The 24,928-nt window shown below is 45.9% G+C and overlaps 1 protein-coding gene across 1 annotated transcript in view; it reads left to right on the top strand.

The window, feature by feature from the left end:
* The window catches only part of CASQ2 (calsequestrin 2), a 61,331-nt gene extending 39,902 nt beyond the window's left edge, over positions 1–21,429 (top strand). The window contains exons 8-11 of the mRNA XM_082459522.1: positions 6,140–6,194; positions 16,451–16,551; positions 18,938–19,012; positions 20,009–21,429. Coding sequence (XP_082315648.1) covers positions 6,140–6,194; positions 16,451–16,551; positions 18,938–19,012; positions 20,009–20,227 — 450 coding nt within the window. The 3' untranslated portion in view covers positions 20,228–21,429. The remainder of the gene's footprint in view (positions 1–6,139; positions 6,195–16,450; positions 16,552–18,937; positions 19,013–20,008) is intronic.
* Positions 21,430–24,928: the final 3,499 nt, after the last annotated feature.

A 24,928-nucleotide genomic window follows, 5' to 3' on the forward strand; every position in this document is an offset into this window, starting at 1 on the left:
ACTGAGTTACAACCCAGTTCTTCTGGGCTGGCCAGTAGGCAAAATTACTCTATCTCTGAGTTCATTTCCTAGAGTTTCTACTGGCTTTCATTCACTGGCCACCAGAGACCCAAGGTCACATGGTAGAAGGAGCTCAGACCATGAGTTACATACAGACTTGAGCTCAAGCCCACAATCTGCCACCTAGTAGCTTTGCATCCTAGATCAAGTCACGTGGTCTTTCTGAGCTTTAATTTCTGTATCTAAAATCAGGCTTTTTGTAAGGATGAAAGGTGTGAAGAACCCAGACATAGCGGGTACTCCATTAATGCATGGTAGCTGTTTTTGTAAATATCAACTCAAGGCACCAGAAAACGCTGAGTCAGACTGTCCCCTAGGTCTGTGTCACAGACAAGATGTAAGGTGGGTCAAATAGCATTAGAAAGAGGGCCTTGGAGATACACTGCCCCCCCCCCCACCAGCTTTATACAAAATTCTGTAAACAGTAACAACCAAAGTCTATGGAGCATTTTTCAAAGCATTTCATGCATCCTTTTACTTGGATCTCTCAACAGTTCTAGAAAGTGACATAGAACAAGCATTATTTTAGCTTCCTGGGGAAACTGACAATCATACAGATTAAATTAATTACTCACGGATACATAACTAATAAGCATTAGATCTTGGGACTTAAATTTAGACCACCTGGAGCCAAATCTCATTTCTCCAGTATACCTCCTAGAGTGGGCCATGTCCCCATAAGGCAACATTCTGGCAGGGAGGGGGCAGAAAGGGATTAACATGGAAGCATATATTTACTCTGTAATTCAGAGTCTAAAGTGACAGATGAACAGAACCGTGGAGTAACTTGACACTTTCTGTTTTACTGGCACGTAACTTCTTTGGATGTCTGAAGGTAGAACAAACATTTCACACCAAAGGCAAATGATCTGGTTCAGAGGAGTGGACTATTGAAGAACAACACAGCACAATAGAAACATCTTTTCCTAACATTTAAACCTTTCAAAAATTTAACCTTTAGGAGGTCTCATTATTAGATTTAAAAATAACAAAAATCGTATAACAGTGCTTTGAAAATAATATTCTTTTAAAAAATATTTTCACTTTTCACTTAAAACAATTTCAGACTTATAAAAAATAGTGCAAAGAATTCCATGATCTCTTTACTCAGATTCCCCAAATGTTAACATTTTACTCCCTTTGCTTTATCACACACTCTCTTGATAGATATATAGATTTTTTTCCTGAACTTTCTGAGAGTAAGTAGCAGATCCAATTCCCCTTTGCTCCTATATACTTCAGAAGTTGTCTGAAAACAAGAACTTTCTCTTACATAATCATAGTATGCTTATTAAAATCAGGAAAATAATACTAATACAATTCCACGTTTAAATTGACCAGTTGTCACTAATATCCTTTATAGCAAGAGAAAACATTTGTTTTTTCCTGGCCCAGGATCCAATCCTGGATCACAGGCTTATGTTTGGTTGTTACGTTTCTTCAGTTGCCTTTAATCTGGAAGAGGTTGTTGGTTTTTGTCTTTCATGACACAAGGTACCATTTTAAGTCGAGAGTGATTATTACTGTTCTGTTCTGCTATGCCTTTATCTTTACTTCTTATTTTGTTCATTCTTAAGAGATAAGTCTCTAGGCTCCTGGAAGGGAGACACTGCAAAATTGTAGAACCCTTCTCTCAGGCCTTTCCTCACTGACACAGCAGTATCACACCCAAAACCTCCACACCATAGCGGGAGATGTCCTGTGCCCTCCTCCTGACCACAGACACCCCTAATCCTCCACACTGCCCTGAAGAAATGTTCTCTCTCCCATATTGGAGGTAGATGTTCAGAAAGAAAGTTCACTGCCTGGCTTCACTGGAACCCATTCTCTGCTTTCTTTTCACTTAGTAAGTTACAGCTTTTGCTATACTATAAGATGACAGTGATGGCTCACATTATTATATATTCAATTGTTTTCTAGTTGGGAAAGGGCTGTGTATTGAAGTTAACCAGGTAGAGAAAAGGGCAGCCAGACTGGTTGACTCCTTTCCAACACCCCATCATGGGATACCCACATGATTCCCCGGAAGCCCTAGCCAGACCTAGTCGGCCCCTCATCCAAGTCTCCAACTAGGGAGGGAGGGCAAGACAGGTCATCCAGGGTGACCTTCACATCCTGAAAAAGGAGGAGCAGAAATCAGTCTGTCAGAAGGCTCTTTGGGGAACCCCTCTGCCTATCCCCAGCCCATCCACATGTGCCCACATCCAAAGCAGCATCTTCATGGGCTACTTGGCCATAGCAACTTAAACGCCACATGTTGGGGAAAGTGACCAGCTCATGAACTTAAAAGTATTTATCTTCAATACCCACGTCCTTAGACATTGCAAGATATTTAAATAAAATAGTAAAACTAGGTAGAGCTAAAGCAACTGTTGACCTTCTTGTCTCCCAAACTCTACAGGTTTTTAAAGCAGCAAATCATAGAAAACACATAACTTATTATTCCTAAAAACATTATGCTTAGTAATATTTGCTGTGTGAAAATCAGACAGCTATTTATTTATTTATTTATTTAGAATATTCAAAGAATGTCAAGGTAGAGCAGGGCGGTCCAGACCCAATGCTGACCTGTCCTTCCTCTTTGAGACTCTACCTTCCCACCAGTTCTCCATCCTAGCAAGTGGTCAGCCAGAGTCCTTAGCAAAAGCCCACAGAAATGGGAGTCAGCAGTTCTTTCTAAAAGAATCTTCCCTTGGTTGCAATAGGAAAGTAGTTACCAGAGGGGGGCAGAGATCTCCTCCAGATGAGCCCCTACACCACTTCACTGCCCCTTAGTTAGGAAGTCTGACAGCTTTAACTGCTTCTTTTCTTCCTTTGCATCTCTTCATTCAACATGAGAGCAAACATTCAACCAAGACTGGAAAGAAACAGAGTTAAATATGAACAATGGTAATTTATCTGATTGGTGGGTAATTGATGTTTCATTTCTCCTTGGTATCTCTAATATTTGCTAATTTTCTTCAAGCGGTATGTAAGATTTTTATCACTATATTCTTTTTTTTTTTAAGTCAATAAACATTAAGAAGAACCTATTACATTGTGTTAAGTACGGAGGTTATAAAAATAAGCCTTGCTGTCCTGTCCTTAGGAATTCAAGGTTGAGTAGATGAAACAGTCGCAATAATACAACACCAGCCCAGTATGCTTGTTGCTATGACAAAGGGACATACAAAGTGCTAGGGAATCTAGAGTAAGGTATTCACCAAAGTAACTCCCAAATTTCCACTTCTTTGGAGGATCTGGTGCTCAGACACTTTGTATAAAAGCCCCTTCTTGGCCTCTTTCAACTTAAGTAAGAGCCACTGACCAGAGTTTGCAACATCTTCTGCAAAGCCTGTGGAGAGACAATAGATTTACGGAGCCCATTCTGCTGTTGTTCGTAATGTCAGGGAGGAAAATCTTTACCCTCTTAGGTTCATTTCTTAGGGCCTACAAATTAAACTGACAAAAGACAGATTGGCAAGAGAAAAAAAAACAAAACAGATTTAATTAGCTATTTATGCATGCGTGTTCACAAAGAAACGTGATTCAAGGAGGGGCTTATATACCATCTTAATGGGGAATGGGGCGGGTAGGGGCAGAGGAGCACTTCTGGGAGAACGAAATGACTTTTTGGAAAGATAAATGGGCCCTTAGGAGAAGAGATGGCAGATATGATAGTTTTGTGATAATGTCTCTCTGAGAAAAGAAAATTAGAGTGATGACAAGTTCTTTGGGGAGGCTCTACTTTTCGGCAGATAAAAGATTTCAGGAATTCAAATGCCTTCAGCCAAAATAGTTTTTATGCCACAGTGGCTTATTCTGGACCCCTTCAGTGAGAAAGAGCATGGGCTTTGGGGCCAGACAGAACTGGCTTGAATCCCAGTTATGTCACGTACCATCTCATGCCTTTAGGTAAGTCACTTAATTCTTGAAGCATTGAATAGGAATAAGACTTTGATTTGAGATTTCGAAACAATGTATTTACAAAGTACTGATACATAGGGTGGCAAATATTACTGTCTCCATTTTCATCATCATTATTATTTTAAGCCATAATGCCTTCCCTCAGAGAGCTTGCCATCTGGTTGAGAAGAGATTTGTGCAATTAAAAAGGTTATGTCCAAGGCAAGGTGATGACTAAATGGGTGATCTGGGCAGCAAAGGCTGTGGGGTTCAGAGAAAGCCCCTGGGGTGTTCTCAGGCCCGTGGTTGGTCAGCTCGGCTCTTCCTCCCCCCATGCACATTGGATTCTCATTCAGTAACCCTGACTTACCGGCTTGTCCATGGATTCTTGCTCTGTGAGTTTATTACTGAAAACACCTGGCACTGAGCAGCGCCTGCCTCTTTGCAGGTGTTCAATACAGGTTTGTGGGCTGAATCTTTGAGACCCTCAAAGAGAGAGGCTCTTTCTTTGGGTTACGTATGGCTCTCCATCCAGGGACCACCTCAGGCCTGGGGAGTGACAGATGTATTATAAGCAACCTCTTAGCAAACGAATATGGATTCTTAATTCTAAAACCAATTGCCAAATGCATTTTAGAAGGGCACACAGAAATGTACAGAATTAACACTGCTTACTTCCAACTGATGGCAGGAGACAGAGACACGGGGCAGCCTAATGAGAACTGATCAGGATATTCTGTCTGGTGATAATAGCAAATGTAAAATAGTGAAACCTCAGACTCCCCTTCTGGTTGCTGTCAGATTTGTGTAATAAACCTGCACTCAGGCACGCGCGCGCACACACACATGCGTTATCTGTAAAATTCAATTCCCCAGAGAGTCTGACCATGGCAGTGCCTACTCTCTTGTTTTTAATAATAATATTTTCCATTTAATCTCTCTTAGACTATTTGGAGGTTTTTGTCCATTCCAAACTCAAAGGGGAAAAAATTAGCATTTAGATAGGATTGCACCAGCATTAAAATCAATTGAAATGGAAACGGAGATCATGGGAGGGTTGAGATGCCTGGAGTTTTTTTTCTTCCCTAGGATGATTCTGATATGACACATTCAGGGCACCCAGTGAATCCCTCTGCTGGTGTCAGTGATAATCATATTCACTTGGATTTCTCCCCGGTGCCTTGTTCTCACACAACTTCCTCTCCAGGTCTTCTGAGGAACACATTTCCCAAAGAGGGGACCCTCCAAGCTCCCACTTCTCCTTCCGCAGGAATAATCAATGCAGAGGAGACACAAGGCACATATATATGGTCCTTTCTGCCCAGGACGTAGAAACATGGAATGCCACTTGCTTGCCCATGGATTTGAAATACTCTCTCTAGATTCTTTACCTCGTCCCAGCCTTCACATCCACACACACTTTTACTGTCACACCCTCAACCTTCCCTAACTCCAAATTCCAGACTCTCCCTGCAGCCTCCCACTTTCATGACATGTTTTAGAGGCCTATCCTGCTTTGGCAAGCTTGGGTTCCAGAGCAGAAAGGACCCCAAGGAAACAACCTGGAGGTCACAGTTAGCAAGGCGTCCCCTACTGAGCACACAGGTTCTGCTTCTTCAATAAGAGATGGCTTAACAGAGAAGCACTACACTTGCATATGATCCTCGTGTGACCAAAACAGACCCACATCCTAATTTACCGCATAGAGTCCTGTCTGCTGACTGTCTGGGGACAGTTTCAGGATCTGTCAGCAGCATTTGGAAGTTTCCATAATCTGGTATATCGCTGATTATATTTGCTGGCAGTGAATTCTTGAGAACACAGACGGACACGCGCACTCACTGAGCTGTGTCCAGAATGCTTGTTGCCTCCTGATGAACCAGACTCACATTCTTCCTCATTTTGCCTTTTACTGCTGTTCTCCTGGACCCACCAGACCACCGGGGTGAGGCCCCTTTAGTGCTAATGTCTGTGTGCAGTTGGTGTTTTCCTGTCTTGCAAACCCACTGATCAAACTCCACACATTCCTCCCAGGGGCTCGTCAGTATTCCTGTCCTGAATGCATGCCCTGCTCGGCTCTTCTGTGCCCCTGCGTCCACCCCCCTCCACCACCTCCCATTTCCATTTCAGCCTCTGAGTCTGTCCTTGGTATCTCTCCACCCAGGAGAATAACTTTGATTCTTTTCTCCCATAGGAAGATGATTTGAACGGGATCCACATTGTGGCCTTTGCGGAGAGGAGTGATCCAGGTAGGAAGCCCCCTGTCTGCTCCTGTGCACCTTAAGCCTGACTGACCTCTCACCTTTGTCAGCCCTCACCCTCTCTTCTGTCACTTCCGGTTTTTCGCAACCGCAAGGTATCGGGCGCCCCCTGGTGGTCGCCTGTTAGGGACGACTCCACTTTCAAATGTGCACACAGCTAACAGAACGTTGAACCTCATTCTGCCTACCTGCCCAACTAGGAAGAAGCACCAAGTACTGAGGTTGAGGATATTAAAACGTCCTAGCTTTAAGGATGTGTGTGTGTGTGTGTGTGTAAATGTCTGTTCACATTTAAAGTTCATTTACCAATGTTGTGACCTAGCCTATGTGAATCACAATCCTACCTTAAAATAACAATCATGTACCCTTTGGTCTGAAAAATATTGTCTGTGCTTAGGAAAGTTCATGGAAAATATTCCCCCAAATAATGAGGACTGGGCAAAACGAGCAGCTTATTTCTAAAGTACAAAATGACCCTATAAATGGATGTGTAATTTTGTTTTATTTTGGAACTTTTTCCTGGTTTCACTCTTTTTAACACCAGTGGAAAGTGACGTGCAGGAAAAATTAATGTTGCAGGTGGTAAAATGCGGGGTCCCTTCAGCAGTGCTCTGTGAATAAAGGGTCCCCAAAGGGAGGTGTAAGTGGTGATTCTGAAGTGTGTTTTGGAAGACCTGGGACAATCCAGAATGCAACCAGAGAAGGCAGGGAACTTCCTTTAAGATGGCTAAGCAGTCAGGCTTTGGACTATGAGGTGCCTGGGCAGGGGTTCCCACCTGATAGTGCCACAAAGCCACCTGGGGCTGACTGAAACAGGACCTTCAGACACCTGTCAGTTCACGGGGCTCTGAGGCAAGTGCTGATGCACCGTGGGGTTTGGGAACCACTGTTCCAGGTAAGATACAATTGTGTGGTATTTTCCTAGGACCTCAGCCTCTTATACATTCATAGGGACAGATGAGGAAACAAAGGGTCAGAGAAGTTCAACAAACTGCCCAAGAGGGCACAATGAGCTAGAGGGAGGCCATGAAGGAGGGACAGATTGTCTCATTCATCAATATATACCTGGTTCTTGCCCATGCCTTGACACATAGTAGGTGCTCAATAAATGCCTGCGGGCAGATGATTAGATAGGCAGATGACTGACTGAGACTGAGCCCAATTCTTCACTGCCTGACCAGTAGTTTTTTGGGTTTTGTTTTGTTTTGCTTTGTTTTTTGGTACCACACTATCAGCCTCCATAGTTTCTTACAGACTGAAACCCAAATGTTTTATCATGAAATTTTTAAAATTGAGATATAATCCACATACCATAAGATTCACCTTTTTAAAGTGTGCAATTCAGCAGTTTCAGTATGTTCAGAAAATGGTGCAAACATCACCACTCTCTAATTCCAGAACATTTTCATCACCTCAGAAAAATCCCATACCCATTAGCAGCCATTCCTATTCCCTTCTCCCCCACCCCCTGGCAACCACTTAATGTACTTTCTGTCTCTATGGATTTGACTGTTCTGGATATTTCATATAAATGGGACCATGTAATATGTGGCCTTTTGTGCTTGGCATCTTTCACTCAGCATAATGTTTTCAGTATTCATCTGTATGTAGTATGTATCAGTAATTCATTCCTTTTTAGGGCCAAATAATATTCCATTGTTTGAAAAACAAATTTATGCTGCAAATTATCTGAAAGCTTCCTTCCTCCCTTTTTTCATTAATTTTTTTGAATGTCCATTGATGTCCCAGTTTTCCTATCATTGACTTGCAGATTTGGAAAAACTCTTCAAGAAAATCTAGTCTGCATCCAAAAAAAAAAAAATACCAGTATGCTTCCAGCTTTTTTCCACAGATTCTGGCCACCCCTCAGCCCCTGGAGAAGAAAATAGCAAAGGAAGCCAGTTGCCCAAGGTTTACAAGCTATAATCAAAGAGAATGGGGTCCCTGGTGGTGTGTGAACAGAGATGAGATCGCCATGAGCAGCAGCCTGCTGGCCAGACTCCAGGGGGCTTCCTCCCCCGCCCGCACCCCCCCTCCCCTCCCCCTCCCAGGATTGTGGGGAGGCCTGTCTGGCTTTCTGGAACAATGGAACAAAGAGGCCTCCGAGAGGTTGCAGGAACCTGTTTGACCGAGATTGCTGCTGTAATGAATCAAGCTCCTGAAACTACTTCCACCTCCTCCCTGCACAAACACCCCTGGGCCCGAAGCTGTGTCTTGCCCCAAAGGAGCCCAAGCTGGGGCTTGTTACTGGGAAGCTGGAAGAAATGCGCTGGGGGTGGGGGGAGGGGGAGGAGCTCACAGCATCTTTCCTCGGTGGGAGGGAGGGGGGCCTGGCCTGCTCAGGGCTGGGAAAGGGAAAGGCTTTGCCCTGAAAGTCCCTGACTCTGCGACTAGTCAGTCATTACTCTCAGGTCACTGATGTGTAACCGGGCCAGAGGGGCCTGGCTGCAGGACTAGGAATTTCATTCCTACCCAGACAGTACTTCCTCATATACCTTGCTTTTGCTAACAAGCTACATGTGGCCCACTGCGCCAACCAAACCCCTCGCCAAAGCAAACGGGTCATACCTCTAGGAAAATAATACAGCTCTCTTTAAAGAGCTAACAGTCTGGAGGAACTGTGCTGTGAGCTTTATGGAGGTGGTCCTATTTGGTCCCTAAAGCCACCCTGTGATATATGCATAATAATTATCATCTCAGCGTCAGATGAGAAAAGTGATTCCTAAGGGTTAAATGACTTGCCCAGATCACTCGATGTATCCAAGCCAAGATTCAAATTCTATCAGGCTTTCTTGACCTCTGAATTCATTATGATTCTGAGGAAGAAGGTCGTGACGATGATGGTGATTTACTGTATGCTTAGGTGACATGGCAACCCCATGTGGGAGGTGGTACTTTTATTCCCACTTGACAACTGATGACTCTGAGGCCCGGAGCAGCTGACTTGCTGGGAAGCAGTGGAGGCTGGGATTAAGCTGAGCGCTGTCTGGCTCCCCAGCCGCACCCTGAACCACAAGGCCCTGCCTTGTGTCTGCCGGCCCTTCGGCGTAACTACCCCTGAGGACGTCTGAGTGACCATTTAGCCTGCCCTCCTTCCTCTCTGCTGTCCTTTACCACCCCCTGCAGCTCCAACATTTGAAAGACCCAGAGAAGTTCAACGACGCGCTTGAGATCACACGGTTAGAGGCGCAGCGGACACAGCAGCTTAGATTTCTGGCTGGCTCCTTGGTCACTGTCCATCCGACCACACTACCGTCTCCAGGACCCCCCAGCCAGCTGCAGGCTCTGGGCATGCGCAAAGCTGCTGCGAGGAAGTGGGGCGGAGGGAGCCGAGAGAGCACGAGAAACAAGAGGGAGTGAGGAGAGCGAGCGGAGCCATCTGGAAGCTTGAGCGCCCAATCAGTGAAGAAAAGTCAAACTTCCTCCCCACTGATGTTTCCAAATTTGGAATCTACGATTTTTCAGCAGCAGCAGCAGCAATAACAAAGGTCTGAGTGACCGGGGTCTCCCAAGGACTCTCACAGCGGTTCTGACATTCCCAGCCGAGAGCTTGTGTTCAGGGATTGCAGACGATGTCTGCTCTCCGGCCCTGAGCGTAATCGCCAGGTCTCTTCTGCGGTGAGCTCTCATCCCCGTTGCCCCCGCAGGCGGGCCTGGCTGGGAAGGACATTTCCGGCTCTCTGGTCTTGCCCGGTGCCCTGTGGTGCGGCCCGGCTTCCTCTTCCACACCCTCCTCTCAGCTCCTGCGCTCAGAATGCCGCCGGAGCTACTGTTTGACAGGTTTGAAAATGAACGAGTCTCCCCGGCCGCCCCCAGATGTGTCTGCGTCAGGCTGACATCTTCTTTAGAACAGTCGATGAACGGTTCACAAAGTGGCGTTTCTACATGAGCGCATGCTGGATGGATATTCTCCAAGGGTACTGGCAACATTAGCGCTAACAAGCTGGAAATGCGCGAACCGGCTGCCATCCGCGCCTGCGCCTGGGGAACACAGCCAGTGAGGGGCCCCGAGTCAAAGCCCGATATGCAGGTAGGGAAACAAAGGCATGGAGAAGTTAAGTAGCATCCCCAGGTCACGTGACTAATCAGTGGTAGAACTGGGATTCCAGCCCAGGCGGTCCAGCCCCAAGCCCAGGCTCTGTAACTACCACCTATGCTCCTCTGTATTGCAAAGCTGTACCGCTGGACTTTTCCACCAATGCTGGGCCCCGAGAGCTAGGAGACAGAGCAGAGAAGGAGGGCTGTAGTAAGGAGCGTCAGGGTGTTCTGATGTCGCAGGTGCCACCTCGGCACCGTGGGGCCCACACAATGTCCCCCTGCTCTAAGCGGATGTCTCACACTAACAGGTGACTGGGTGACTCGCCTTGTCTGGGAGGTGCCCTCAACCTTGTCCTCCCTAGGCTCCCAAAGGGCCCAGCTTCAGATGCCATGCCGCAGCTTTCTGAGACTTCCACACTTACTGAGTGGGCCTTTCTGCAAGGGACCTCTCAGGTGACAGCCCTCCACACCTTTGTGTCCCAGCACCTGGCCCTGGGTCTAATACATGTGGGCACTCAGAACATACCTTCCCGATGAAAAAATGAATCCCTCCCATTAACACTTGAAATGAATTAAATGTTGATGGAGTGGGAAAGAAAGACAGAAAATCTTTGCAGTTTCTTCTGCAAATGCCACACATGATAACAGTGGTATCATTATTATCATTGAGCCCCCAAGGTAATAAGGGAGCTGTTTTCTCCATCTTCAGACGATGAGATGGAAGCGCCAGAGATGTTAAGTGACCTGTGCAGGGTCTTCAAACTCCAGACACAACCTCCAAGCTGCGTGATGCCTGCTTATCTGTGTCGTCTGCTATAGTAGCAATAGCCACAGGATCGGGCCAAACAGCCCGGCTTCCCAAGCCTAGGCCTGTCTCCAGGGGCGAGACCCCGAATCACATAACTGCACATGGTGTGGCGGCAGGGAGGGTCTTTCAGTGCCTTTATGGAATGAGCACCACCAGTCCCCGAGGTTGGGTCCAGAGGATGGTGTGAGAGTCGGGTGGGCAGCACACTGAGCTGGGCCTGTTACTTCAGGGCCACTGCTTGGTCTGAGACACACGTGTCTCTGCCAGACAGGGCTTGGCTCCTGACGTGGCTGCGACTGGCCTGGAACTGGTCCCCCAGGGCTTGTGCAGCCTCATTCCCACCAGGCTCTCTCTGCCTGGGAAGGAGGAGAGCATAATCACCGGCTTCCCCTCCCACAGGATGTGATTCCCAGAGGTCTCTGGCTCGCCGTGGGAAACCTGGCCCATCCTGAGCCCTCGGCCCCGGGTCGTGGGATCTCAGGGTCCAGGCCCGTGTGGCAGGGACAGAGTCACAGCTTTCACAGCACCGGGCCCCTCTTCTTTAGTTAGGGCCATCTCTGAGATTCCAGGCGCACTCAGGGTAATCGCTGAGACAGCCAACCAAACAGGCTGTAGCTGGGAAGTGTGTGGCTTAGAGGCAGGTTAGAAGGAGGGGAAGGGACCCTCACTACTCCAGGGGAGGGCAGGGGCCGGCCACCAGCCCCCGCTCCACCCGAGTGTCTCCCCATGCCCCTGCCCTTGCTTCCCTCACTTTGAAGCTTTCACACTGGGCACTGGGATCTCAAGCACAAACTTGAGCAAGAAGATGCAGCAGTTTTGGTAGGCATGTGGAGACCACAGATGGATTGTGGAAACGGCTCTTGACCTGAAAACCAAAGATCTGAGTTAGAACCCTGGCTCTGCCACTTGCTGGCGTGTGATGCTGGGCAAGTCAGGTACTCTCCCTGTGTCTCAACTTCATCCTCTTTAAAATGGAGATAAAAACATCTTCCTAACCTCCATCAGGACTAGATGTGAAGATTACATACAAAAGGACTCAGTAGCCAGTAGCCAGGAAATGCTCAAGAAATACTCATAAAATCAAAGCTGGGCTACATGATCGCAGACTTCCTGCATGTAAAGAACAATGTCCTGTGTTCATAAAGGAAGAAGTTGAGAGACGAACTTCTTGAGAAAAAAGGAGATTTCAGCTGGATGCAAGAAAACGACTCTTGTCTGTCTGGGTTATTGACTCTGTAGTGGACCTTTAGGGAGGTCTGAGGGGCTCAGCCCTGGAAACATTCAAGAGAGAAGACAGACAAATGTTCTGGGTGGGGCTATACACCTGCCTGAATCTGTGGGATGTTTGGGAGTCCCTTCTGGCTTTGAAAATGGCTGCTTCTCTAACTAATGACTGCAGAGAATTGTCCTCTAGTTTCAATGGTGAAATAACTGCTAGCCTACAAATTTCAAAATAATATTTCCTCTTTTTTCTTAACCTACCTCTGAAAAAAATTATGGGCTATTCCTTTTGAAAGCTACATGGCCACAATCTTAAAAGGCCTCTTAGCTGGGTATATCACTGATAAAGGAAACAGTCATTAATTTCAAACTCATTCATTCATTCATATAATTGCAACTGTGAACTGTCTTCTGCTTCACATTGAATTACAAAAGCGAAATGTGGCTTCCTACACCTGCCTTCCTGGTCAAAAAGGGAGGGTCCACAGTGGATGTGTCCCTTTTCCAGCTCACCTGTTTTACAAAGAAATAGTTGCTGTCCCTGAGAGGAAACTGAACTTCTAACTTAAAATGTTAGCGACTGAATCCATGTGAGGCCAGTGTGACTGCCTTAATTCCGCTTTCCCAGATGAATGAGAATCCGTTCCAACAGGCCTATATTCAAGGCTGGGGAATAATGGGGGGAAAGGTATGGGGCTTGTGAGCCTTGGATCAGGAATATCCAAATTAGCTGAATGACTTTAAAACAAAGTAATTAAACCGTGCTTTAACCATGTACTGAGGCGAGGTTCTCACAGTCATACCGGCTGGTACAGCCATCCCTGCAGACCTCAGTCACTGAGTCAGCAACAGGGGCCAGAAGGAATCGCTCCATGACACACCACCTCCTGGTGTAACTGCCTAGGAGTATGTCTTCTCTGACACACGGGGCCGAGACTGTGTCTAACCTCCCCCTTGTGCCCAGATCATTGCACTTAAGACATACGCATTGAATGAACAGATGAGTGACCAGGTTCCTTGTATTCAAGCAGAAGAATGTCAGAGCATTTCAGAAGAATAATGGCTAAACCTTACTATGTGCCAGGCACCATCTAAGTGCCACAGAGACACTAACACATTTAACTAAGAGTCGTTCTACGAAACAGGTACTATTATTATCATCCCCATTTTACAGTTGAGAAACCAAGACATTAAATAACTTGCCCTAAGTCACACTCTAAATGGCAGACCCAGGATTTGGACTGTTTGCCCCAAGTGTCCGTGTGTTTAAACGTCATGCTGGGCTCCCTCCCTAAAGAACAGGTTCTGTTCTGTTCTTGGAAATATTCAGGGATGCAGAAGGATTATGCCCATTATAAAATCCATCATCCTGAACACCAAAAAGCTGCCCTTGACTCCGGAAGAAACTTCCCCAGCTTTAATGTCAACTCAATTATTAATTTATTCTGGGCATGTTTTTTGAGCTTTCCTTGCTCCTCCATAGACACAAAGAACATCCTTCTCACAAAAACTTTTTGTATTCTTAAAAACAGGCATTAAGCCACCATTTTGACTTCTCTTGTTTATGTAAAAACTCCAATCCACTTGATTTTTCTTGCAGGATCCAGTTTTTGTTCCTTCAGTCTTTCTCTTTTTATCTCCAAACTTGCTCTAAGACATAGAAACGATCCCTGTATGTACATTCTTATTCATAAATCCCGTTATGTGGGTTTTCCCATCAGAAAACCACAGCGCCATCTTGTGTGTTCGGCTTCCGTTCGGATCTTCTCCCTCTACAACACTGTGCCTAGACAGTTTCTGCCTTCCCTTTACGTGAGTTAGTCTTCTGCACTTCAAGTTTACTTTCTACCTGAATTCGGGTCTGTGTGGTTGAATTTCATCCTCTTTGTGAATTTCTGGTTTGTCACATGTGATTCTCCTCTCCCAGAGTACTGGCAACATCACCTTATTTATTTCCATCCGTCTCTTCCCGGCTGCTGAAAGTAGTCACTGAAGCTGTTGAGGAGAAATCCCCTGCTGCAGTCTGCGTATAATGATACTTAAATCCACAGATAACCCAGGTGGCACCATAGTCCCTGTCCTGTGACACGGCGACACACCCAGAGAAGGAAGAGCCGTAGTGTCCAAGTAGCAGCAGCCAGTGGCACTCTGGAGGGACTTGACTTTCTCGGCCACACATCAGGCAGCAAGAGGAATATCCCTACCTCCACCCCAACCCCTACAGTAATAGATAATGAGCGCTAAAACACGAGGCCTCATCCATCTCTAGTGTCTGTCATACAATCTCATTCGTCATATAGTTCAGAGCATAGATGGAAAAAGCACCTAGGCCACCCGGATCTCTGCTGGAGAAGGCTGCAGGCCATAACGACCCTCTTCTCTACTAGCGGGGTGGCTCTGCCTTCCAGGTAACAAGGCCTGAGGGGGCCTAGTCTGAATCTTTAGTGTGATTTAGCTACAGTTAAAGAGACTACACCCACTCAAAGCAGAGCTCCTAAGAAGAGTGTGCATTTTGCCTAGAATATGTTAAATATGAGGAAGTGCAGAGAAAAACCTTTCCCAAGAGGCCCCAGGTAGCCAAACAAAGGCTAGGGTGCCTGGAGAGAGGAGAGGTGTGTTCAACAGAGGCCACAGAGAGGGGCTTAGAATGGCTGGGGCCCCCATCTAAAGAAGGAAACTTTTACAAAGAAAGAGCAGTTGCCGTACTGAATTTCTAAGTAGTGGGTGAGTTAGTTGCTTATATAGAAGGTAAATTTCAGGCCACAAATTCATCTGTGCAAGAGATACAACTTTATTTTCTAGAACTGAACCTAAGTTTTACCACTGATGGTAGAAACTGGGTCTGACAATTAATGGTCTCCCCTCCCCCACCCACCGTCCCTAGGGATCCGGTGTCTTGCTGGTTCTCAGGTATGATGGGTGAAGTGTGCATCTGGTCAGAGTTACCATCATCACCTATCCATGCTGGCATCTGCAGAGAAGTCCGTCGTTCTGTCTGGACTCTAGCTTTATGCCAAGGTCACCACTGGTCCCCTTCGTCCCAACCGCTGGACTTCTTCAGATCTGCCCCCTCCGCTAGCCTTGTCCGTGTTCCTCAAAACCACAGAGAACTTGGTGGGGCCTCCTTACAATCTTCTCTGCCCTAGTGCTCCTGCACCAGAGGGTTCGCCAAGAGAATCTGAGGTCTTTCCATTTTCATGAGTTTTAAAACAAAGCATGAATCCCCTATACTCTGGGACTCCCTGAAACAGTGGAGTTTCTGTACATGGACACATGGGCTTGCTTTCGTGCACGTGCACATGTACACACACACACATACACACAGGCACAGAGCTTATTCTCAGGGACTTGCCAGAATCTAAACTCTTTATTTCTAGCTGGGAGTGGGGAAGGGATGCTGAGGGTTTAGGCTATCCTTTCTCTTACTAAACATTCTTCCAAAATTTTTGTCTATGATATAAAGTTTATCTTTCTCATTTCTTCAAGATTTAGGCTTTCTGTGCTCTTGAAGCTATGAGTTTGTCTTTTGAGGCTTGTCTCTGCTTTTCTTGTGAATCATCCCTCCCCTGGGGGGCAATGAATGCTTCGAATTGAATAAAGGGATGGCAGAGCATGCAGGGAAATGGTGACGAGGGGAGGGAACCCTATTTACTATCTCAAAGCTTTGAAACCAACTGTCAATCAGAAGCCCACTTAGTCTGAAGGTTATAGGAACTCCAGGTTGTAGAAAACTAAGGATCCAGGCTAAACGTTCTTGCTCCATAGAGCAAATGCTATGGGGAACTCTCAGGGATAGTATCAATAAATTATCAGTTTTAAGAGATGGCACAGAGCACTGAGGACCAGACAGGAGTTTCTCTGTTCTGGGGTTGCACTTTCTGACACAAGGCTGGTCAATTTTCATATGCAATTTAGCAAATGGAACTTAGCTTTCAGTTACAACCAGACACTTCCCTGTGAAACTTTCAATTTCTTTATTCAAAATGTTTATTGTTCCCTTTGAACAAGCTGCTTTGTGGCTGGAGTTCCCATCTGACTCATTTTATAGAATAATCCTATAATTGAGGGTATGCACCAAATGGCCTAAGAAACACTTGTGGAAAAACGGCACCCTGCTCTCCACATTAGAAGCCATATATGCACAGGGCTTACTCAACCTTCTTGAATCCTGCTTCAGATGGCTACGAGTTCCTGGAGATCCTGAAGCAGGTTGCTCGGGACAACACGGACCACCCTGACCTTAGCATCCTATGGATCGACCCAGATGACTTTCCTCTGGTGAGTGGCTCAGACTGGGGCCCCGTCCTTGGCCACCTTCACAGCCTCATGTTTGTGTTTAGTGTGAGACCTGGATGCACGAAGGAGGATGTGAAGTAGGAGGGGCACTTGCAGAAGCTCAGTGGCTGTCCCCACCCACTGTGGGAGATCTTAGCCCCTGGGGCAACATTGAACTTAGGGCCTGGTGCCTACACTGACATGGTTAGACTTATTTTTCTCACTCCCTGGAGGCCAGAAGTCCTTCTGCAGGGCCCACTCAAGGGTGTTGGGTGAAATTCTTCTGCCAGCAGCTCCATAGCTGCCCTTCACCCCACCACCACCCCTTGCTATAACCTCTTTCATTTCCTGGGTGGTGACCATCGCTCTGAAGCAACCTGAGTTACTAAGTAATAAATGTTCAGAGATGAACATTTTGCATAGAGTTAAGAACAACCTCTGCTGGAAATTCCCTGGCAGTCCAGCGGTTAGGACTCCGCGCTTCCTCTGCAGGGTGCACGGGTTCAATCCCTGGTGGGGGAACTAAGACCCTGCAAGCCTCGCGGCCAAGAAAAAGAAAAAAGAACCCTCTGGGAGTACAGAGACCCTTAAAGCCCAAACTCTTGCTGGGTCAGTGATCAATGGCCAGAAAGCCTTGATTATGCTTTGTTTTAAAGAGAATAAACAGAATTTGTACAATACATGAGCCCAGTGGTAATGATAATGAGGGTAGCTAATATACTATCTGCCTAGAACTATGGTAAATTCCATGCATCATCTCATCCAGTCCTCTCAACAACCCTGTGAAGTACAGACTATTATAATCCCTATCTTACAGGTGAAAAGAATGACAGCTGGAGAGGTTAAAGCTGTAAGTGGTAGACATACTCTTCCAGCCTAGGTCTGTGTGATGCCAAAGCTTGGTCTGTTAGTCAGTAGACTTTAGGTTGAGCTAACTGCTGATACTCAGTACAAGTTTAGTTATTATTAGGATATAAATGATAACTCTATCTTCTTCCAGGAATTATCATTTGTTGCATAGGTCACAACTGATCAAACTATGATTAAATAGACAAAAATGAGGGGTTTTATTGATCTCAAGGGTCCTGGAACCCAATCCTACATAGAGAATGAGTGAATCAAAGGCAGAGCATCCCATGTCACCTGAGGCCAATTTCATAATTCTGGGTAAGCGTAACAAAGTCATGGCCTTATAAGACCCTATATATTATAGCTGTTGTTTAGCTGCAGCCTGGTTGTATTTCTCCTTTACCTGAACTATTTGGTTATGCAAGTTTGCAGATGGTCTACATTTCTCCTGACCTGTTCTATATGTTTGCCTTGTTTTTTGCAAACGAGAAATCTTCAGACTATTCTGCTTTCCAAGTTCCTAGCTATCCCCAGTCCCCATGAGACCATATATTTGTCTGGGAGACTTTTTTTTCTTTCTTTTCTTTTTTGGCTGTGTTGGGTCTTAGTTGTGGCACGCAGGATCTACATTGAGGCATGCGGGATCTTTTCCTTGTGGCGTGCGGGCTTCTCTCCAGTTGCAGCACGCGGGCTTCTCTCTAGCGGGCTTCTCTCTAGTTGTGGGGTGCAGGTTTTTCTCTCTCTAGTTGTGGCGTGCGGGCTCCAGAGCACGCGGGCTCTGCAGTTTTGCGGCACGTGGGCTCTCTCGTTGAGGCGTGAGAGCTCAGTAGTTGTGGCACAAGGGCCCAGTTGCCCTGCAGCATGTGGGATCTTAGTTCCCCGACCAAGGATTGAACCTGCACCCCCTGCATTGGAAGGCGGATTCTTCACCACTGGACCCCCAGGGAAGTCCCATGTTTGGGAGACTTTCTACCACTGAATATCTCCATTTCCTTAGCCCCATGGCCCCTTACTTTTTTAGTCCTGTCCCAGTCAGAGATTAGTCCACATGGAACCCAAGTCTGGCTGAATGAAGAAGCCCTCTTCTTACTCACGTGCCCACTTACAGCACACCACTGCTTTCCCAGGCATCTTACGAGCAGAGTGGTGCAAGGTAAGGGATTTTTAAGTGAGACATTGAAAGAGAGGTGGAGGGAAATGGCTCTTTCACCACACATAAACTGTAAAAGAGCCACAAGTAACTTGGGAATCAGCTTTGGACTATCTGTAATATTCTTCCTTACAGCTGTAGAAGCTTTTACATTACATTCTTTCATAGTTTGTGTTATGACATCTTTTTTTTTTTTTTCATGTTTATTTAAAGTGCTGAACGCTGGGGCCAAGTCTTCAATTTCCTCAGTGCCCGCAGCTGTTTTGGAGATCTTTAACCAATGGTGACCTAATTACTGTGATGGGATGGCAGGTGGGTCCAGCCACAAAAAGTGGCTTTAACAGGGAATGCCTTCTGCCTGCTGTCTAATTTTATTTTTTGTTGCTACAGCTTGTTGCCTATTGGGAAAAGACTTTCAAGATTGACCTATTCAAGCCACAGATTGGAGTGGTGAATGTTACAGATGTGAGTATACCTCATGAAAGTTTGCTCGGATACCCTCAGCCTGCCCTGGTTTCTGCCATGCAGCCCAGACTATGAGATCACGTATAGGAGTCTGGCCCCATGTGAAACGAGCAGGACCCTTGGCCTTGCCAAAGCTCAGGAGACTTGCCAGTGTGGCCCAATCCTAGTCTGAGCCAGCCCCAGCCTATTGTTCCATGGTTCTCTTCCATGGGCACATTTCCTTGCTTATGGAGCCAGCCCAACCTGGTTCACTGACTATTTAGAACTTTCCACACAAGTAAACTCTCCTGTATTTTCTTCCAAAGCCCAACAACAAGGTCTCTTTACGCAAGGGAACCCACACCGGGAGTTGTTATTGCTCAATGGGTGATGGGGCAGCTGTGGCCCAGAAGCCCATGGAGGCAATCACCATTGTGTATGTGTGTGTGTGTGTGTGTGTGTGTGTGTGTGTGTGTATTCATGAATATATGGATATATATGATATATAGGATCTATATGAAACTTCTGGAAGGACAGCCATGAAACTACCACCAATGGGACTAGGGATGGGGTCAGGGCAGCCAGAAATACTTTTGCTTTTCACCTTGTATCCTACTGTTCTGTTTTAAAATGTTTTAACTTAAGCAGAATTTTAAATTATTATTATTAATTTAAAAAGTAGTTTACAAAATAAAGAAATGTAGAATTTCCTAGGTGGCTGAACATCTACCAACAGGGTATAAAAGGACATTGCTAACTGGCTATATATACATACAATAGAAAAAAAAATATATATATATATGCAATGGAATACACCTTTCCTTTTATGTTGCACAAACAGGATACTACACACACCATTCTGCAACTAAGCATTTGCATTTAACAGTGTGCACATATTCCTGATAAGTGTACGTGACCTGGAGCCCACTCAGCACAGCTGCTTGGAGCCCCCTGGCCTTGCTGATCCTTCGTGCACTCACTCACTCACTCACTCACTCATTCTGTCTCTGGCCGCAGGCTGACAGTGTCTGGATGGAGATTCCAGACGGTGATGACCTGCCCACAGCTGAGGAGCTGGAAGACTGGATTGAGGATGTGCTTTCTGGGAAGATAAACACTGAAGATGATGACAACGAAGATGAAGAGGATGAAGAGGATGACGACGACAATGATGATGACGACAATGACAATTCTGACGAAGAGGATGATGATGACAGTGACGACGATGAGGACTAGCCCCCAACTCCGGATGCTTTTCATGAAAACAAAACCACAGCTACCCACCACCATGCAGACAGCACAAGGTAGCAGCAAGCAGCCCTGGCGCACGTCCAGCCAGCTCCTTTCCCTTTTCTAACATCTCTTCTCCCACCTCCTTCTCATCAGGAGATGTGCAACTCAGCAAATGCCTTTCTAAATCCAGCAATCCCACTCAGCAAGGACAGTGGGGAATTTTTCCCATGTCGACTGTCTTGATTGTCATGAAAAAGCTCTCGTGCGTTGTCAGATCATCAGTGGCCATGGCAGTGCCCGAATCTGGCAGTCTGGGGAGAGCGATCCCCTAACACCTTGACTCAGATGTACTTGTTGTCTTTGACTATGGCAGTAACAGAATTCACAGCTTGCTAACTCACAAGCATGGTGTGACCTTATAACCAGAGCCCAGGGAAGACACACAATCCATTTAGCCCCCATGCCTACAACATCAGTTAGGATGCCTCCTAAAGCCAAGAAGATCCCTCTTAGGGAAGGCTCAGGCTTGGAAACAAGTTTATAAATCGGCTTCTCTTGGTTCTATTAAACTTATTTTAAGTGTAGGTCAGACCATTATGAACTCAGATCCAAACCTTTGCATGGCTATTGAGAAGTAGGTCTTGAAAAACATGCGTACTGATGTCACCATCATTTCTAGTATATTAGGATACTGGGATGGGAAGTTGATGTGCTCTCTGAACTTCCCTCTAGGTGACCGTCTCGCATAGACACACAGGGGTTTGTTTTAATTCTTTCTGATGGCTTGAGGTCTCTGATTGGGTCAGCTGGCATCCTAGCCCGAGCTGGGATCCTGATACCCCCTCTCTGTTGCTCCTAGTCAGCCTTCCCATTCAGAGTCAAAGTTGGTTTATCCATAGGGCAATTAACTCTCCATCTATCAATGCTCCCACAGTTAAACAGAACAATAATCATTAGAGTTCATAATGATACCCTGAGGTACTGAAAAAATCCCTAAGTGCCTTCCGAACTATCTAAAGGTCATATTGTGCTCGGTAGTTTTAGTGTTAAGTGTGCATTATAATGTTCTAATTTATTTTCTCAATCTTTTAACACATGTGTAAGACACTGCAAATTCTTTGAAAATAGGGCAATCCTTTATGGAACAGTAGCTAACTAACTCTGCCATTAAAGTTATATTTTGAAAATACTGAGACTATCTTGAACATCCTCTCCTGATTTTTTGTTTCTGCTCGTTCTCTCTGGGCTGCTGTTCTTCCTGTCTATTCCTTCTTTGTTTTCCTTTCGGCCCCTCTTCCTCTACCTGCCCTTTAGACGTTCGTCTTCCACAGTATCACTCAGCTCTAACATTCTTCCAAGACAGTTTATCTTCCATGCCCATCAGCTAATAACTTCCAAGTCTGGGTCTCTAACCTTGACCTCTCTCCTTAGTTTTAGACTCACTCATTCAACTGCTTCTGGACATCTTGGTTTGGATGTTGCTCAAGTGTTTCAAACAACATCACAAAAGCCAAACTCATTACCTTCTTCCCTAAACTTCTCCTTCTCCTCTTCTTGGAGCCCCAGTTCAAATGATTAGTATCACCATCTGTCCAATTGCCTGGGTGGTCTGAAGGGGTCCCCTTCCCAACTGCTCCCATGGCATTTTGTGCATACCCCAAATCCTGGCACTCATCATTTAAATTGTAGCACATATTTGTATGTCTGTCCTTTCACTAAAACATAGGCTCCTTGGAGACAAGGAATTTATTTACTATTGTATCCCCAACACCTAGCACTTTGCTCAGCATGAAGTAGATACTCATTTATTGAACTGATGGGTGAATAATTGTTTGATTGGCACTGTTGGATCACAGTGCTTCCAAGGCCTCCTTATTTTTATCCCTTTGCCTCACAAAACAAGGCAGACACTTCCCAAGCTGGGCTATGTTGCCATCCAGACAGGCCCAAATAAGTTCTTGGGGAGGTGAGTCTTCAAAGTGATCTTTGAAGCTAACCTTTCAAATAGCCAAGGAGTGTGCTCTGTCATGAAAGTGGTCTATTTCCCAGCCCAGGAAAATTCCCTGCTTCTTACAGGCCTGAGTAATATGCATTAAGTTTAAATCATGCTATGCTGCTCCTGTGCTAGAAGCACTGAGTGTTAAACTAGTACTATCTGTAAGTAGTAGTGCTGTTTAGTTATTGGTCTAAAACTTTTTCAGCTGATATTTATTGAATGTTTGGTATGTGCCCGGAGCACTATGCTATATGCTTCACATGTATTATCTCGTTTAATCCTTACGAAGATCTTATGAGTTTTGTTATTTTCCCCATTTTACAGATGAGGAAACTGAATGAGGCACAGAGGCCTTGAGTAATTTTCCCAGGGTCACACAAATACTTTAAAGGAGTGTAAATGTAACCCCATTTTTACACTTAAATCAAAGATTTGAACTATATTTAATTCCTTAAATTAAGCAATCAAAGGATTCCATTTCCTTTCTTCAGATGGTATCCCAAGATGGACTCAAGTGAATTTCTCATAATCCTTTTTACTGCTTAAGCCAAGATGCCCTTTCCCCTTTCATTCTGGAGGCAAGTAATCAATTATACAGTACTAGAAATGTAGGCTAATTAGAACTGTGAGATCTGGCCATCCTGCTAGAAAACAAAATAAAACAAAAAATCATTGTGTTATCAAGAATGCACAATCATTTAAATATATTTCTTTAGAATATCATCTCATAGTTGAAATGAGCTTGTCTTTTCTGTAATAAGGTTGTGTACTGTCCAGGCCCTAGTTTGTATTGCCCAGAAAGCCCTTTCTGTTAATGATGTCACCAGTCATAGGTCATTATCGAATAGCTTTTGATCAATAATCCCTGCTACATCCAGACACACACATCCCTTGAGTGGGCCCTATGGCCTGTCTTCGAACTTCCCACTCTCCCCAGGGCTCCTCAACCCTGCTCAGTGAGCGTCAGAATCATGTCTGAGCTTATTTTAGAAAACACAGACTCCTGTCACCAGCCCAGACTTACTGATATACCGTCTCCAGAGTTGGGGCCTGACCCTCTCCATTTTAACAAGAGTCACTGGGGATGGAGGCAAGTCAGCACTGACCACTGCTCTTCCCACAACCCCCAGTCATCTCATCCAGCCTACAGCTTCCAACTCTATCTGTCTCTAGCCAGGCCTCTCCTGAGTTCCAAGCCCCTCGCTCCAGCTGTCTCCCCTGGACAGCATCACTGGGATGTCCCATAGGCACCTTAGACCAACACAGCTTTGGGGCTTTAAGTGGGGGGGGGGTGCCCTTAAAAAGTATTGATAGCTCTCTTTTTCCTGACTGAGATCTGAACCACCTGAGAAATTAGCTCCAAAAGTCAGCAGTCCAAAATATCACCCTGATTACAGAGAAGCAGTAATTTGGAGACTAGAGATTAGGAGAATGGGCTTCCCAGTTTCCAGCCTTCAAGTGCAGGTCATCCAGGTGTGCAGAGAGGACCAGTGCTCTCAGCGCTCAAGGATGGAGAGGCGGGAGAAAAGGAGTGGACCCCTCACACTAACTGCACCCTAAGAACTTCACTCTAAGAAGCATGGACAAATGGCTACCGCCCATTAACCAGGTAACTTACTCCATCTCAGGACGGGAACAAGGACTGGACAAAAGGCCAGCAATGTTTTGGGGAACGTCCTTCACAGAAGCAGAGGAGTGGGGAAGAGGCATCCCCCTCTGACAATGTCCCAGCCAGAAACCTTAGAGCCATTCTGTTGTCTCCCACTTCCGCATCCAATAGGGAGCAATCCTGTCCTCTTCTCTTCATTCACTCTTACTGTGTAATTGAGGCTTTACAATCTCTCTGCTGGGTGACCACAAGTTTCTGACTGTACTTCCATCTCCAGCCCTGCACACTGCAATCAAATGATCTTTTGAAAATGAAAAACTAATCATGTCACACACATGCTTAAAATTGTTCAGTGGTTCTCTATTCCCAATAGGTGCTTAAAATTTGTTGTTGTTGTTGTTTTTAAAGATTATGAGGCCAAAGACCAAGTAATGAATGGAACGTTTTCTGACGGCCAAACGTGGAGTCTAGACTGTGGGGCATGGGTTGGGGAGGAACAATGAGGTAGGGCTTGTAAAACTAAAAGTCCTTGAAGAATCTCTCCTCCACAAGAGGAAAGCGAAGTCTGAGTAGTGTTGACGCCGGGGCTATCTGGGCTCAGGGATGAGAAGAGCACTGGCCTAGCTGGGGTGATCCATGCTGCAAAGGTGGAGCGCCATCTTGGAATGATGGCGTCCAAATGCCTCATCTGGACTATAGCACCCAGTTGTTACTTAAGCAGAAGTGGGGTCAGTACCACTGCCAACGAGCTAAGGGATCAGGACCAGCTTTGTCCTGGGGTAAAAACTGATTTCCTTTACAGGACACCGGCGGTCTATGTGAAGTGTCTCTCATCTACCTTCCATCCTCAATGTCTCATGACACCTGCCAACCATCTGCCCCTTTGCCCCTCTACTCTTAGAACCTGAAGTTGGCCGAAGCTGCCTGGCTGTTTAACACTGCCAAGTCTTGGCTCATGCTGTTCCATCTACTGGAAAGCCTGTCCTTCCCCATCTGTGCCTGCCTGGCAAACTCCCATAGAGATACACTCTGTGACACTTCCAGTCACGCCCCAGGTGAATCGACCACCTCCTCTGCTGAGGCCTCGCTGCACCCCGTG

Source organism: Balaenoptera physalus (assembly GCF_965194825.1).
Source record: "Balaenoptera physalus genome assembly, chromosome: 1".
NCBI classification, from domain to species: domain Eukaryota; kingdom Metazoa; phylum Chordata; class Mammalia; order Artiodactyla; family Balaenopteridae; genus Balaenoptera; species Balaenoptera physalus.